The sequence below is a fragment of the Coenobita brevimanus genome, chromosome 26 (genome assembly GCF_032717465.1).
Source record: "Coenobita brevimanus isolate Jiangsu-jjx chromosome 26, ASM3271746v2, whole genome shotgun sequence".
Classification (NCBI taxonomy): Eukaryota; Metazoa; Arthropoda; class Malacostraca; order Decapoda; family Coenobitidae; genus Coenobita; species Coenobita brevimanus.
Window position 1 is genome coordinate 9,650,079 of NC_136979.1, and position 15,284 is coordinate 9,665,362.

The 15,284-nt window shown below is 40.2% G+C and overlaps 1 protein-coding gene across 1 annotated transcript in view; it reads right to left on the minus strand.

Annotated features, from left to right (window-relative positions):
• LOC145394179 (FAD-dependent oxidoreductase domain-containing protein 1) overlaps positions 1-15,284 on the minus strand; it is a 129,493-nt gene that overhangs the window by 53,467 nt on the left and 60,742 nt on the right. Inside the window, exon 4 of the mRNA XM_080268162.1 lies at positions 12,823-12,985. Coding sequence (XP_080124288.1) covers positions 12,823-12,985 — 163 coding nt within the window. The remainder of the gene's footprint in view (positions 1-12,822; positions 12,986-15,284) is intronic.

Consider the following 15,284-nt stretch of genomic DNA (forward strand, 5'->3'; position numbering starts at 1 on the left):
GCAGAGCCTTCACTTGGTCGTGGGCATGGCCAAGACTCTCCATTTAATAACATATAATCTCCTTCACAGCATGATTGCAAAACAAATCTTTGAAGATCTTGGCTGTAAACCAAGCCTTCAAAGAGTTGAAATAAATCACTTGGAGATAATCCATTAACCCCTGGAGACAATATGGCTGTTTGGCATGTCCCATTACAACAAGTTTCAGATGATGGAAGTCTCTTGCACTGGCACAACACAAAACAGAGATGCACTGTTTGCTTGCCTTACAGCCAGGTATCGACTTCTGCTCCTTGTCAACCAAGGTATTAGTCAGCACTGACCTGCAGAACAGACCAGTTTCATCAGCATTATAAACCTGACTGAGACATAATCCATCTTCATCAATCAGGAGTTTAAGCTTGGTGCGAAACTCATCAATTCCTTCAGTGTCAGCATCCAATGCTTAGCCACAGGTCATCTTGTTAGACAGCCCATGTCGAAATCTGAACCAAGTAAGCCAACCTTCAGATGCCTTGAAATCCGCAATCTCCAACTGCTCAGCGAACTTCATGGCTGCAACCTTCAGCTTGACGGCACACACAATCATGCCATTGTCATGCTGCTGTCAAAACCACTTCAAGCAGACCTGGTCAAATTCACAAAAGCGTGACTTGGCCATCATCTTGTGCTTGTGCCATCGCACAGTCTCACCATGATCACCCTGAAAGAACATCTTAATGGACTGTTTGTTCATCCACAAATCCTATACCATGGTCTAGGGCATCTTGCAGTTTCCATGAGCCTTGCAATGGTCCAGCCTTGATCATATCTTCTCAAATATCTCCATCTTCTTCTCCATGGAGAAAATGATACGATGCCCCTTAGGTGGTGGCAGAGGCACCATCAAAACAAGGGCCAGGACAAAACACAAGGCAAGCAGGACCTGCAGCAGCCAGGGCACCACCACAAAAGCCACAAACTCAGCCATGACTCGCAACACGTGCACAGGCATGTCGGAAGCGCTAGCACTAGGGGGGTAGGGGAATTAGCACTAGGGATTGGCACTAACACTTGTAAACAGTACAGTACTGTAAACAATAATTTTACAATAAACAAAAGAATGCTAGGATATAATCACTGACAAGCCACTACCTTTGAAATACAATACTTTACAGTACACTACCTCGACTGCAGGACGCCAAAAATTGTCTACGGTTTTGTGACTGCGTGGTTGGACGAGGAGAGCACACAGATAAGTCTTGATACATCCTGACTCTACGGGATCCACAGATGAGAATGAGAGCTCGCAATGATTCTCAGCACGCCTAGTGAGGGGGATATAGGACTACATAATAAATAGATAGATAAATAGATAGATAGAGAGACAGATAGAAGCAGGAAGTCAAATGATGAGAAGGTGTTGTGTTTGCGAGAAGCGAGCAGCGCTAAACGCTTACACGGGGGAAAGCTGACGACAGCGGCCAGTAAGGAGATGATTCAGTTAGCTGTCAGCAGTCCTCTCGTGAGAAAGTTCTGTTGCCATGAGGAAGATACGTGACACACACACCCTACTACACGAGATTTTAGGAAAGAGAGTTTAGAAGGAGACAAGCGACCCTAGAGAGAGGTCGAGACGGAGATTAGCTTGAGAACAGAGAGAGAGAGAGAGAGATAGCGAGACAGGGAGGTAGCTACCCAGGACTTATACTATTATACCTGTTTAATATTTCCAAGACAAATAAAAATAGTCCCATACTATTCTTTACCTCTCCCGTCACTACATGACATCTGGTGGGGAAACTACTACAAGATATAAAAGCCGCTCGACCACAAGTCTAAAATATACTTCTCTACAATTAACTACAAAGTCTTTATGACATTTGGTAGCAGCGAACGTATACGAACCTCGTCTACGAATCAACATTAAATTCCTACAAAATATCAAGATTGACAACAACCAACAATATCAGCTCCTGCCCCCTCCGTCTCCCAGATCATTACGCTGATGCAGAGGTCAAGAGATCACTCGACGCCTTGCAAGTAGCTTAACGACAAACCAGCAAATCTGCGGACATCGTCTCCGAATTAAAAGCAAATTTCTACAAAAGCAACCGAGACTACAAGGTTAGCCTCAGATCTACAATCAACTACAGCCATCTACAATCAACTACAATTAACAACTCTACGTCGTCTATATAATCTTCTACACGCACCTACAAGTAGCGGCAGTCTTCATCCCACAACGAATAAATCACTAGAGAAAAGGACAGAGAAAACTTCCACATAGAATAAAGGGAACAAACAAACGAAGAGTGAGACACGATTTACAACTCATCTTACTCACTCGTCTTCACTCAAGTTACTCATCGCTACTCATTCACTCACCACAGCTACCAGTGTGGGAAGCCGACGTCACCATGTGCTGAGATGACATCACAACGCGAGTCTGCCATGCCAAGCAACGTGTGACGGACACCAGGCACTTCTCACCCACTACTCATTACTCATTATTCACATAGCTCCTACTCATATTCACTTATTTTCACAGTTAAGTTGGAAATTCGACGTTCTATGTTGAGGTTTGCCTGGGACAGCCGTTAACCACTACAAATACCAGGCCATGGAGTTTCCTGAGTAATATCGTCCATCAACACACCACTAGAATTATCAAGAGATCTTCAATCAAACCTGTATTTTCTTCCGAGATCGACTTTTGTATCGACACACCTCTACGATCTGTATCAAGTGGGTAAAATTATACTTGCTCATTTCTTCTCAGTGCTAAAATTAGCTATATTCAACTTATTTAATCATCTAGTTTGCTAGGACATAAATAAACAAGAGGCGTATTTCATAACATCATATCTTAATGACAGGAATATTTTCGCAACCACCCACGTTAATACCAGATGACACACAAATTGCCACAACATCAGACTCACAATTAAGAGACAGCCCACCCATTGTACAACCCACACCACACGTTATAGATAAGGAAACAAATACGGGAGTTTCGGATGATGAGTGGGAAACCCCTTCAGATGTTGAGAGTATCGACTTCGCAGCTGCCTTAAATACGTATGCCAATATACTTAACAGGGTTCACCGGTCCGGTCATACATATTCTACCATTCCCTCACATAACGATAAACTCGTACAAGTTGAATTAACAGGGCAATCATTAAAGATGAATCAAGAAACAAATACTGCTGATCTAAAAACCACACCTCACGTTTTTGTGTATCACGAGGATAAGACTGCCCCAAAATTCTCTGGCACAGACAAGGATCGCATTGATGTCATTTCATTAATCAGTCAGTGCGAACAAATGTTCATCAAGCGCCACATACTAGATGAACAAGAGAAAATTGCTATTTTTTCATCTTGCATAAGCCAGGAAAGATGTCCAGCAAGCAATTTATTGCGCTCCGATAAGCTACATCGTGCTAGGACATATGATGAATTTAAAACTGAATTTCTGAAGAAATTTTCTGGAGGTATGAACTTCTTGCCAGGTATAATTCCAGAATTACATAAAATTGTAGATCTTGTAAGGGAGCACACTACAAACCATGTGCTCAGTGAAATAACTGCTGATGTCTCCACAATCAAGAGAACCCTATTAGCTACTCTGGAGAATTCTAAGTGGATAACAGATGATGGAAAGATGTCCCCAGACCTCGTCGTGGACATCATTGGTTATGTAGCTGCCTTGTGTAAATTACCTGATAGAACCCTTAAGATCGCCAAAACAATCGCGTACATCCCTGGAATGTGCTTACTAGACTTAATGAACGAGGTAGAGATGCAGTGCAGTAAAGCAGGTGTGGTCGACACACATGCACATTCTGGTAGAATCAGGGTACCTGAGACAGTATCAGCTGTGAAAACATCAACACCGACCCCAAACAGAGAACAAAATCGATCGCGACCTGAAATGAGGCAGTCCAAACAGACAAAGACGCCTAGACCCTCGTTCCCACACGCCTTCCTACAGGCAGTTTCATAAGTTTCGCGCAGCCCGAGCAGGTCTCGCGCTATAAACAACACTTTTTATGGGAAATCACCTCGTAGGTCACAGTCAAGGGATAGGTCCATTCTGTGTCATTACTGTGCAAAACCAGGACACACAAGGTATGAATGCTTTATCAAGGCAAAAGAGGATAATCAAAAGACACAAGGGTTTGGTCCTTACTGTAGGCATCATAGATACCAAGGGCACTGGACTAGTGATTGCAAAACAGTAGAAAAATTGTGTCTATGTTCAAATCGGGGAAGACCAAGTCATGACAAAAACGAACAAACATAAAAAAGAACAAGGTTAAACTTCACATAGGAGGCATGTTGGGAAATGAGTGTATCTTGATACCAGCTGTATGTGAGGATCAAAACGTTTCCTTATTTTTAGATACAGGCTCTCCAGTGAACTTAATAACACATGAAGAACTAAATAGAATTCTTAAAAATAAAAAGAAAGTAACTTTTCTGGATGAAGCTGATTTAGAATTAAACACAGTAGATGGTCAAGAGATTACAGTAAAAGGTATGATAAGATTAAATCTCAGTTTCACAGAAACTACAAGACCATTCTCTGCATTGTTCTATATCGTTGAAAACTTAGCAATTAAAGCTCATATGTTACTGGGCTTAAGATCCATGAGAACTGAGAACATAACTATACTCCCACAAATGAATGGAATAGACTTTGATAATGAATTTATAGAGGAAATACTTTCAGAGCCCTCACCGATTGGTAGAAGAGAGCCAAAAAGAATTAGTAATATTAAAGGCTTTAACAAACATACACAAACAGATGAGTGTATAGATCCACTTACACCAGCAACCCCATCCTCCAGAATTAGTGACTCAGATAACAGTACTGATTTATCAATTTTTCCAGCCCATCTCACTAATGATTTGGTTATACCACCTAATTCATACATGAAGGTTACCATAAAGAGCAAATTACGGAATAGTACTGTTCTTGTCTTAGAAGAATTATGTAAAGTAAAAGGATTGTCATTAGAAAACGCATTATGTCATACGAACGTACGAAGGGCTAACTCAGATATTCATTATTAATCACATGAATGGGGAAGTTCAGTTGAAGAAGGGAACTTGCATAGTTAATATTGAAAAATGTTTAGCCCCTGTGAAGGAAATAAATATTGGTGGAGTAACAAGTGAGATAAAATCTACGGATAGAGAAAGAATAAAGAGAATTTAATTCACTCAGGTGAATTTGACGAAGAAAATGATTTGTTAACCCTGCTGGAAACACACAGGGACACCGTAGCCTTGCCCGGAGAACGATTAGGGTGTACTAACTTGATTAATCACATGATTAATGTGCACCCAGAAACACCACCAATTTTCGTACCAGCTTATCGCATACCACACTCCCAACGTACACTTGCAAATCAGTATGTCGATGAAATGTTAAAGCTTGGAATTATTGAGCCTTCAGTTTCTCCGTGAACGCTCCCTTTTCTTTGTGCCCAAGAGAAATGGAGAAATGCGTGCGGTAGTAGATTACCGTAAACTGAATAATCACACCATCCCAGACAGATTTCCCATGCCATTGCTAAGTGATGTTCTACAGAATATTGGTCCTGAGAATAATATATTCTCGACCATCGATCTCCTAAACGGATACTATCAGATTCGGTATCTCAGGAGTCACGTAAATACACTGCCTTTTCAACAAACAGAGGCCATTATCAATATACAAGAATGCCAATGGGACTGAGGACAGCCCCTGGTACGTTCCAGCGTCTTATGAATTACGTATTGTCCGGAATTTTAGGACAAGGAATATTTGTTTATCTTGACGATATTATTATCGCAACGAAGAATATTAAGGATCATCTCAGGAAATTAGACTTACTCTTACAAAAGCTTAGTGATGCTGGATTAAAAATTAAACTTTCTAAATGCAAATTTTGCTTTAAGGAAATAAATTTCTTAGGCCACAAATTAAGCTCTGATGGTATTCACACCACTGATGACAAAATACAGGCAGTGAGAGATTTTCCTGAACCCACTACGACTGACGAAGTTAGACAATTTTTAGGTCTGGCTGGGTACTATAGGTCCTTCGTACCACAGTTCTCTCATATAGCCTTCCCTCTATTCCAACTACTCAAAAAGATGCTGTATTCCAATGGGAAGAAGAACAAAAAAGGGCATTTAACAATCTAAAAATTAAACTAACGAATGCACCTTGTTTAGCATATCCAGATTACACGAAATCATTTCTTATTTGTACAGACGCATCAGTTAAAGGATTAGGGGCTGTACTGATGCAGGAAGATAAAGAGGAAAGAATCAACCAATTGCATTTGCCAGCAGACAAACAAGAGGTGCGGAGAAAAATTATAGCACTACAGACTTAGAGGCACTTGCAGTGATTTTTGCATTACAAAAGTTTCGAGATTTGGTATATGGTTACGAAATCCACTTATTCACCGACCATAAACCACTGGTGGGTATGTTTAAAGAAAAACTCCTTTCTGGGAGGAGAGCAAGATGGAAATGTACAGTTGAAAACTACAGTGTACAAATACATTATATACAAGGTAAAATGAATATAGTAGCTGACGCATTATCTAGGAACCCGAACACAATTCAGGTTGCGGCGTTAGATCTCAAAGGAAATATCCCAAACCACGAGGATATCGCAAAGGCACAAAGACTTGACCCAGTATGGTCAAAAGTAATATACAAGTTAGAAAGTGGAGATGACATACAATTACCCAAACTGCATGTCCCACTTGAACAATTCACAATGGTCAATAATACATTATACAAAATTAACTCTAAACAACCAAAACGCCAAAGAAATACTAACCAGTTGGTAGTACCTAATGACATGATACCCCAAGTATTACGAATGATACACGACAGCCCACATGCAGGACACCCTGGAAAGGATAAGACATTCAACCAAGCCCAGCTATTATATTACTGGCCTTCATTACGAAGAGATATACACAATCATATAGACAGATGCGAATCATGTGCGAAACACAAAGGATACCCAATCACACCTGCACCGATGGGTAATTACCCAGTACCACATCAACCATGGGACGTTGTCGCTGTTGATTTACTCAAGCTGCCATTATCATACAATAATAACCTATACTTATTCGTAGCAACGGATCATTTTTCCCGTTATGTCATTTTAGCTCCAATTAAAGATAAGACAGCAGAGACAGTAGCAAAGGCAATAACAGATAATGTAATATGTCGCTTTACTACCCCAAAGGTATTAATAAGTGATAATGGAGGAGAATTTAATTCTGAGATCTTACAAGAAATATGTAAACAATACAACATTAAAAAGGTTAACGTTTTGGCCTATCACCCAGCATCGAATGGGTTGGTAGAGAGACAAAATAAAAGGTATTAGATGTGCTACGACACATTCTCAGTGAAAATTATGCAAGCTGGGATGATTGGATTCCCAGAGTAGAGGCCTCCATTAATGGGTCTATAAATAAATCCATTGGTGACACACCACATTTCATTATATATGGCACGGATAAAAAATTACCATATGAGCTCCTAGAAGGTGACAGCATGCCTATATACAATTACGATGATTACTCTAAACTCCGTTTACGTGAATTCCAGGACATACACAAAAGAGTGCAAAAACAATTAACGATGTCCAAGGAAGAAATGTCGGAGGCATTTAACAAAAAGGCAAAAAGATTCACCTATCAGCTTAGGAGACATTGTTTACGGAGTCATTCATACGAGAGACAATAAATTATCCCCTAAATTTGAGGGCCCATACAGAGTAATTAACATAAAGGCAAACAAAGTTTTAATTAAGTCACTTTCAAGTGGCGAGGAAAACAAGTTCATATTGACCATTTAAAACGAGTTTCAAGGGAATTATCACATAATTATTCAGCCTCGGATACAACCGAACAGGTGAACGTACTCCTCAAGAAACCAAGCAAGAACACAACAATGATTACAAAAAGAAATTAAGGTCATATACCAAACAATCGAACATAGGTGCAACTATTCCAATGAAATCTACAGTACATCATTTACGAGAATTAAATATCGATTTAAACTCCTTCTATAAATGAAATAACAGCCAACCGTAACGCACATCATCACTATCATCGACCACAGCTTTATAGGAAATTAATAGATTTTTTTTTCGGTAGGTTACGATGAAGGGACTTATGCTATGGATTCTCCTATACATAGTAAGAGTATATACGCACCTAGACCCCAAGCATATAGTACGACAAGGATGCCTCATAGCTCCAACGGCCACGACTACAATCGTCAAGGATGTCATGAGTACTGAAATAAGTCTAGATTACTTGTATGACTTACCTACTTATATAGAAAGACTTGCGACGCCGATGCGAACTCTGGACTTCAAGATAGGGAATTATGTTTCACAATCACATATCACCAAGGAAGTGGATGAAATGGTGAAGTTAGCGAAATGGAAACTAGAACAGGCGAAGTCAACTATGCTCGTCATGATCCAAGATCTCCCATCTTCTGGAACAGAAGTGCTGAGCGACAGGAACAACATCACACGTACTCGCCAAAAGCGCGGTTTGTTCGATCTGGGCGGCGCAATTCTTGGGAACATCTTTGGATTGGCTACAGAGGATGACCTTAAAGAAATAAACAAAAAATTTAATAAGATAGCTCAGGTACTAACATACCAAGATAAATTCATCACAGGACAGAACTCAGCAATGAAAACAATTGTGAAAAATCTGAAACAAGCAGAAAACGTAGCTCTCGAGAGTATAGATAAAATAAATAACTTGGAGGGTAACGTTACCCTTTTCCAGCACTTCTCCATCATCACAGAACATATTGACACGATTCTACTACAATTAGAGAACACTAGAGATCATTTCAGGGCACTTATGCAAGGAATTTCGAATGCTGGTGATGGCAAGATCACAAATGACTTACTTCCCAGTTCATGAGCTACGTCAGATAGTTAGTCAAGGCATACATACACATAAATTGAAGCCATTGTTCCGCAGTAGGGAATTTATGCAATATTACCCGTACTTGGAAGCAACACTAACACCAACATCAGTGATAGTTCATGTACCATTCATCACGGAAGACCTGTTCACAGTATACCAAATACACCCCTTCCCCTATAGAAACAACAACACTTTAGTCATCATCAACATCAACACAGACACCGAACTCATCATGGTCTCCAAGAGGCGAGACACTGTCACTTTCGCAAGTGAGTCAACGATTGAGCGAAAGTGCCGCACATCCTTACATGCTGTTCATCTTTGTCCTGCGTACATTTTCACGTTTCAGCCTACTGATACGGTCCCTTGTGAAATGGCTATCATCAGCAATAACAATATTCATCATCATTGCAACTTCACTTTTGCTCCAGATAAACTTGTACACCATCAACGCATTGGACACTCGCAGTTTTTTTATTTCCCTCATAACACATCAGTTTACATAGTCTGTCCAGATATACCACCATCTCATACATCAGCCTCAGGATTATACATAGCACCAGACTACTGTGCGGTATTTACACCATCCATGTCTACTTTTCCACCATCAATCACTACGCCATCCTCAATCATACACACAAACATTTCCACCCACTGCCTGATATGGACTTAAACATGAGCACAAGTATTAAGCTGACTTCACCTAAGTTTGAAACTATGCAGCTGATCAATGAAACAATGAAGCCCTGGGAAGATTTGAGTTTGAGTATGTTCAACCCATATTATGTGTATAGCCAAGCACCTTCTGTCTTCATAATTATCTGCATTGTGGTTGCAGTATTGCTGTTGGCCATGCACAGAATGCATGCAAGAATTGCTAATTTGGAGTCATTGTTTAGTGGGGGGAGAGTTAACATCACAGTTAACCACCCTGAATGAAGTGTATATATTTTGTATATAGTATTAATTATATATATATAAAAAAAAAAAATAATAATAATAATAATAATAATAATAATAATAATAACACAAAGAAGAATGACCCATATATGGCAGACCAGTACCATTATCTTTAAATGAAATATTAGTAACTCTTACAATAATCTTAATTTTAAACTATTTTTATTCTTGCATGTATGCAATTCACTATAATAACCCAAGTACATACTGTATTACAGTTAAATAATTTACTTTAATGCATTTATTCCAATATGTATTCAACTTATTTAAAATGTAATATTACTGAATAATCACTATTTACTATGAATAATATATGTCTACAATATTCATACAATTATGTTACTTTACAATATTATGTATTTCACTTAATTAGCTTATAAGTTCATTATAATGTGTATGTAGTATGTATTAATATATTATAACTATTAAATGTCGATGGTACGTCATTTTCGCGCTGCCGAGCAAATATAGGACTACATAATAAATAGATTGATATATAGATAGATAGTGAGACAGATAGAAGCAGGAAGTCAAATGATGAGAAGGTGTTGTGTTTTGCGAGAGCGAGCAGCGCTAAACGCTTACACGGGGAAAGCTGAAGACAGCGGCCAGTAAGGAGATGATTCAGTTAGCTGTCAGCAGTCCTCTCGTGAGAAAGTTCTGTTGCCATGAGGAAGATACGTGACACACACACCCTACTACACGAGATTTTAGGAAAGAGAGTTTAGAAGGAGACAAGCGACCCTAGAGAGAGGTCGAGACGGAGATTAGCTTGAGAACAGAGAGAGAGAGAGAGAGATAGCGAGACAGGGAGGTAGCTACCCAGGACTTATACTATTATACCTGTTTAATATTTCCAAGACAAATAAAAATAGTCCCATACTATTCTTTACCTCTCCCGTCACTACATGACATCTGGTGGGGAAACTACTACAAGATATAAAAGCCGCTCGACCACAAGTCTAAAATATACTTCTCTACAATTAACTACAAAGTCTTTATGACAGGGATTCTGATCGGCTGGCACGTAATGGACATTTTCATTGGCTCCCAAGTTTTGGGATTTCCCCTGGCGCTGGTTGGGTACCGCTTCCAAGCCGGTTGAGACCCCCTCAGCACTGGATACACCTCCCCCTCACTATCTGACAGGGATGCAATCCATAAAAAGTGGTTGAATGACGAACTGGTCGAATAATGAACCTATTTTTCCCACAAGAATGTTAAGAAATAGGGGGGTTAGGTTCTTGACCACCTTCATTATTCAAAACATATTCAATGAAGAAGGAGAAAATACCAATATACATCATTTTACATCTTTTATTTATGAAACAGAGGGAACATTTTTAATCTATTTTATTTCTAACACAATAATGAAAAAAACAGTACACAGAGTACTACATCTGAAGACTGTACTCTCTTTCACACACACACACACACACACACACCACAAATTATATATACGAAGGTCACACACACACTTACGTATCCATCATCTGAGGTACCAGAATGTTACACGAGACATGAACTGATAGTTTTTCTTAATAATCCATACACTGTGCACATACACTCAAATCACTAATTTCTGCTCAGAGGTGCTCTCTTCCTACCCATATGTACCCAGGGAAAAGGGGAGGGAGGGGACAAAATCAGCTCCACCCACCTCTACCCGTACTCCCAACCCTCCCCCATACCCCTAACCAACCCCCCCACCCATCATTCTTACCTGGCGGTTACATCTCAAGCTGACCTCATACTTAACACTTCTAGTCACACTACTAATGCACAAACATAAAACACGAGAATACATAAAAAGTAATGTATACAGTATAACTATTGACACATTGCAGCAAGAAATTAGTGCACTATAACACTGACAGTAAAACAAAAACGTTAACAATGGCCATCCCAGGCCTTATACTTGCGTGTACTTGCACGTGTGTGTGTGTGTGTGTGTGTGTGTGTGTGTGTGTGTGTGTGTGTGTGTGTGTGTGTGTGTGTGTGTGTGTGTGTGTGTGTGTGTGTGTGTTTGCAAAGCAGCATATTCAACCACTAAGGCAAGGAAAGGCCGTTGTTAACAATTTGGTGTTACTGTCAACATCATAACTGTCTTCTTACTTCAAAATCATTGATACTGTTGACCTGGGGGTCTTCATATCAGTTGCTATTTTGCTGAGGCTAACACCAGCTTCATGCCACTGAATGATGTCCAATTTTGATGCCAGGTTGGTGAGCACATAACTGCACTTGTCAGGGGTAGTAACAGGGGTCTTGGGTGGAGACATGGTGGTGCTGTAGTATTCCGCACGGCAAAATAGAAATGCAGACGTAGGCACCCAATCAGCAGGGCAGAGCGACAGAGGCTGAGGCAGATCAGCCAGTCTGTCTGGCGGGGCGCGGTTTGAATTATCGAAATGGAGGGGTTAACTATGTCAAACAACGAAAACGGGAATAGATTTATAAACACTGAAACCGCGAATTGTCGAATGACGATTGGTCGAAATATGAGGGTTTGGTGGTATACTGAATTGGACTGTCGGTTGCGTCCTGTTTCAGTGCCGGATTATGGATAAGAAATGCCAGATATTGCTTTAACAGAGCCAAGGGCTGCACCAGATATTGCACTGGGCAAGATACTGTGACAACAGATAACTGAGAGTTTACTGTATAAGGATTGCAGTGATCATAGCTGATAATCCTATTATGAAAAATAGTGCTTCAAGGGGGACCACAGCAATCACAAAAGTGAGAATGCCAATTGTATATCAAAAGAGGTGCTAAAATGTTATCATCATTTACATGAACAGTTGTATAATGGTTAATCGTATAGCAAGGCTGACCTGTTTTTAGTACAGTAATTTAATTATATACTATACACAGCACCATTTTCTCTTACCTCTGCATGTCTCAGGTTCTTAAAGTTGGACTGTGAAACTCCCTCCACCACCATATCATCCAGCATCTCCCCTTCCAACTTGGTCAAGCGGCCCTCCACATAGTGCGTTCCCAGTGACACAGCCTTACGCCGCAGGCTTAGTAACAGGCTCCATGGGTCAAACCTGCCTTTCCATATAAAAACGGTAAATGCCTTCATGAGGTTTAGGAGCCCTCCCATGTAAAAATGGTAACTGCCAATCACTTACCCCCTTCAAGGTGTGGGGACCTGAGGCTAGGTTACCACACTTCAGTATACAGTAGTACCTCGATATACGATACTCCTAGCTGTGATACCCCGGCTTAACGACAGAGGTAGAAATACCACCATACCCCGCCTAACAATGGCGAAACCCTGGTTTAATGATGGGTTTTGATTTTTTTTTACCGATTTTGATGATATTTTAGACTAACATTGTGAGTTTAGGTTGATTTATAAACAGTTTTTAGATTAATATGTTTTAGCCATAGGTGGAGTGAACATTGTTATCTTGGGGTACTGTTTACTAAGCAAGATTTTTTCCAGACATATTTGACAATTTTCAGATTATATTTGTTGGTTTTAGTGAGTTATTTACAGGTGTTTGGGTTAGGTTAACTTCTTTTCCAGCTGTTAGGCCATTTAGATTGGCTTTAAACTTGGGGTGGGTTTTGGACTTGGTTTGGGGGGAAATCCAAGGCTGGCAAACGGTTCCCTTTACGTTACATGTTAAAAGTACCCCGATATATGATACCCTGCCAAACGAGCGGGTTTCACCTAACCAATTACATCGTTAAACCGGGGTACGCTTGTATTTACTTTGCAGGTATATGATCAGCCAACTTCCCTTGATGACATTACATGGCTGATAAAACTTTAGCCACCTCTTGGGGATCAGGCCTGTGCACATACACAGACTGTCACTCCAACTGGCGTGCTATAACCACTTGACCAGCATGTCCAGTAATTAATATTCTGCTAATTTAACCCCCTAACTACAGTCATGAATCAGTTCACACTGTTCCTGCTACCTGCAGATGATTTTATTCGTTACTTCCAGTTTATTGTATTCAATTTTAGAAAGATCTCTCATAATGCAGGGGTTAACTCTTCTACCTACAAATGCACTGACTTACTTTAGTAAGGCTCCACAAGGACCATTCTGTTTAATTAAGGGGTGAAAACTATCTGAACAAAATACTTTACCCAAGCACAGTACAATCCCAGTTAACTGGGAAGCATTTACCTTCCCAGTTACCAATTTTTCCCAGATCTCTAACACATACTCTTATACATGGACTATATCACTTCAGCACATACAACACTCACCACTTATATCCAGGGCAACATTAACAGTTTCCATCTGAAACATTACCTCCTCATGAACACACCCCACAGACATAACATATGATTCCAGTGTCTTGCAGTAGTGCAAAATCACACAGTAAGTCCAATTTGTTAAATGATATTGGAAAGACAAAAGTCAAGAGTGAGAGCAGTGGAAATGAGTTATCTGAGAGGAGCATGTGGAGATACATAGAGAGACAGACTGACAAATGAGGAAGTGAAGGAGTGCTATGGTGTGGATGTGGATGTGACAGAAAGCATTAGGAGAAATACACTGAGGTGGTTTGGCCATGTGGAGAGGATGGAGAGCGAGAGACTAATGAGGAGAGAGTATGTGAGTGAGGTGGAGGCCGAGGATGAGATGGAAGGATGGAATGGAGAGGTATATGAGATGGGGGGGGAGGGGGGGGGGAGCTGGGAGCAAGGCAGTGACATGGCATTGAACAGGGTGACATGGAGATGATTTGTCTACGGCCACCCTTTACGGGATTGAGACATCTGGCAATAGACAGACTTATTTCCTTTATAAAAACAAAACATGGAAAGATAGACTAAAGAAATCTTGAGCATTTATTAATGAAATGATGATTTGGAAACAAATGTTATACAGAAGAATTATCACAACTCCCTTACATGAGTATCAGCTGTGTATATGGCCATGGCCCACCCATTTATTCATCATCTGATTGCCATCATTCCATCCCTCCTTCACCATTCAGTTGTTTTGAAGATAATAAAGCAAGTACAGTACATAGGAATTGCAAGCACAATAGTTTTGTCCAACAAAACAAACCTTCATTTCTATCAACTAGATTTTAACTTCTCTGCCAGTGCAAAATGTGTTCTAAGATGAATTTTTACAATGTAAAAATACACTGAGTGACAAGTCAAATGGTTTCCTGTTCACCAGGAAACTATTTACTAAGCTGGGTGGTAACCATATAACCAAATTTTGGCGCCTGGTGGTTTAGTGGATTATTACAGTGCTCCAATCGGATTGAACCAGTGATGGTTTATATCCAAGGGGCAGCTGGGGTTTACTGCTCACATAATGCCACTCAGGGATGAGTGAGGCTGGTCAATCTCATCTTAAGAGT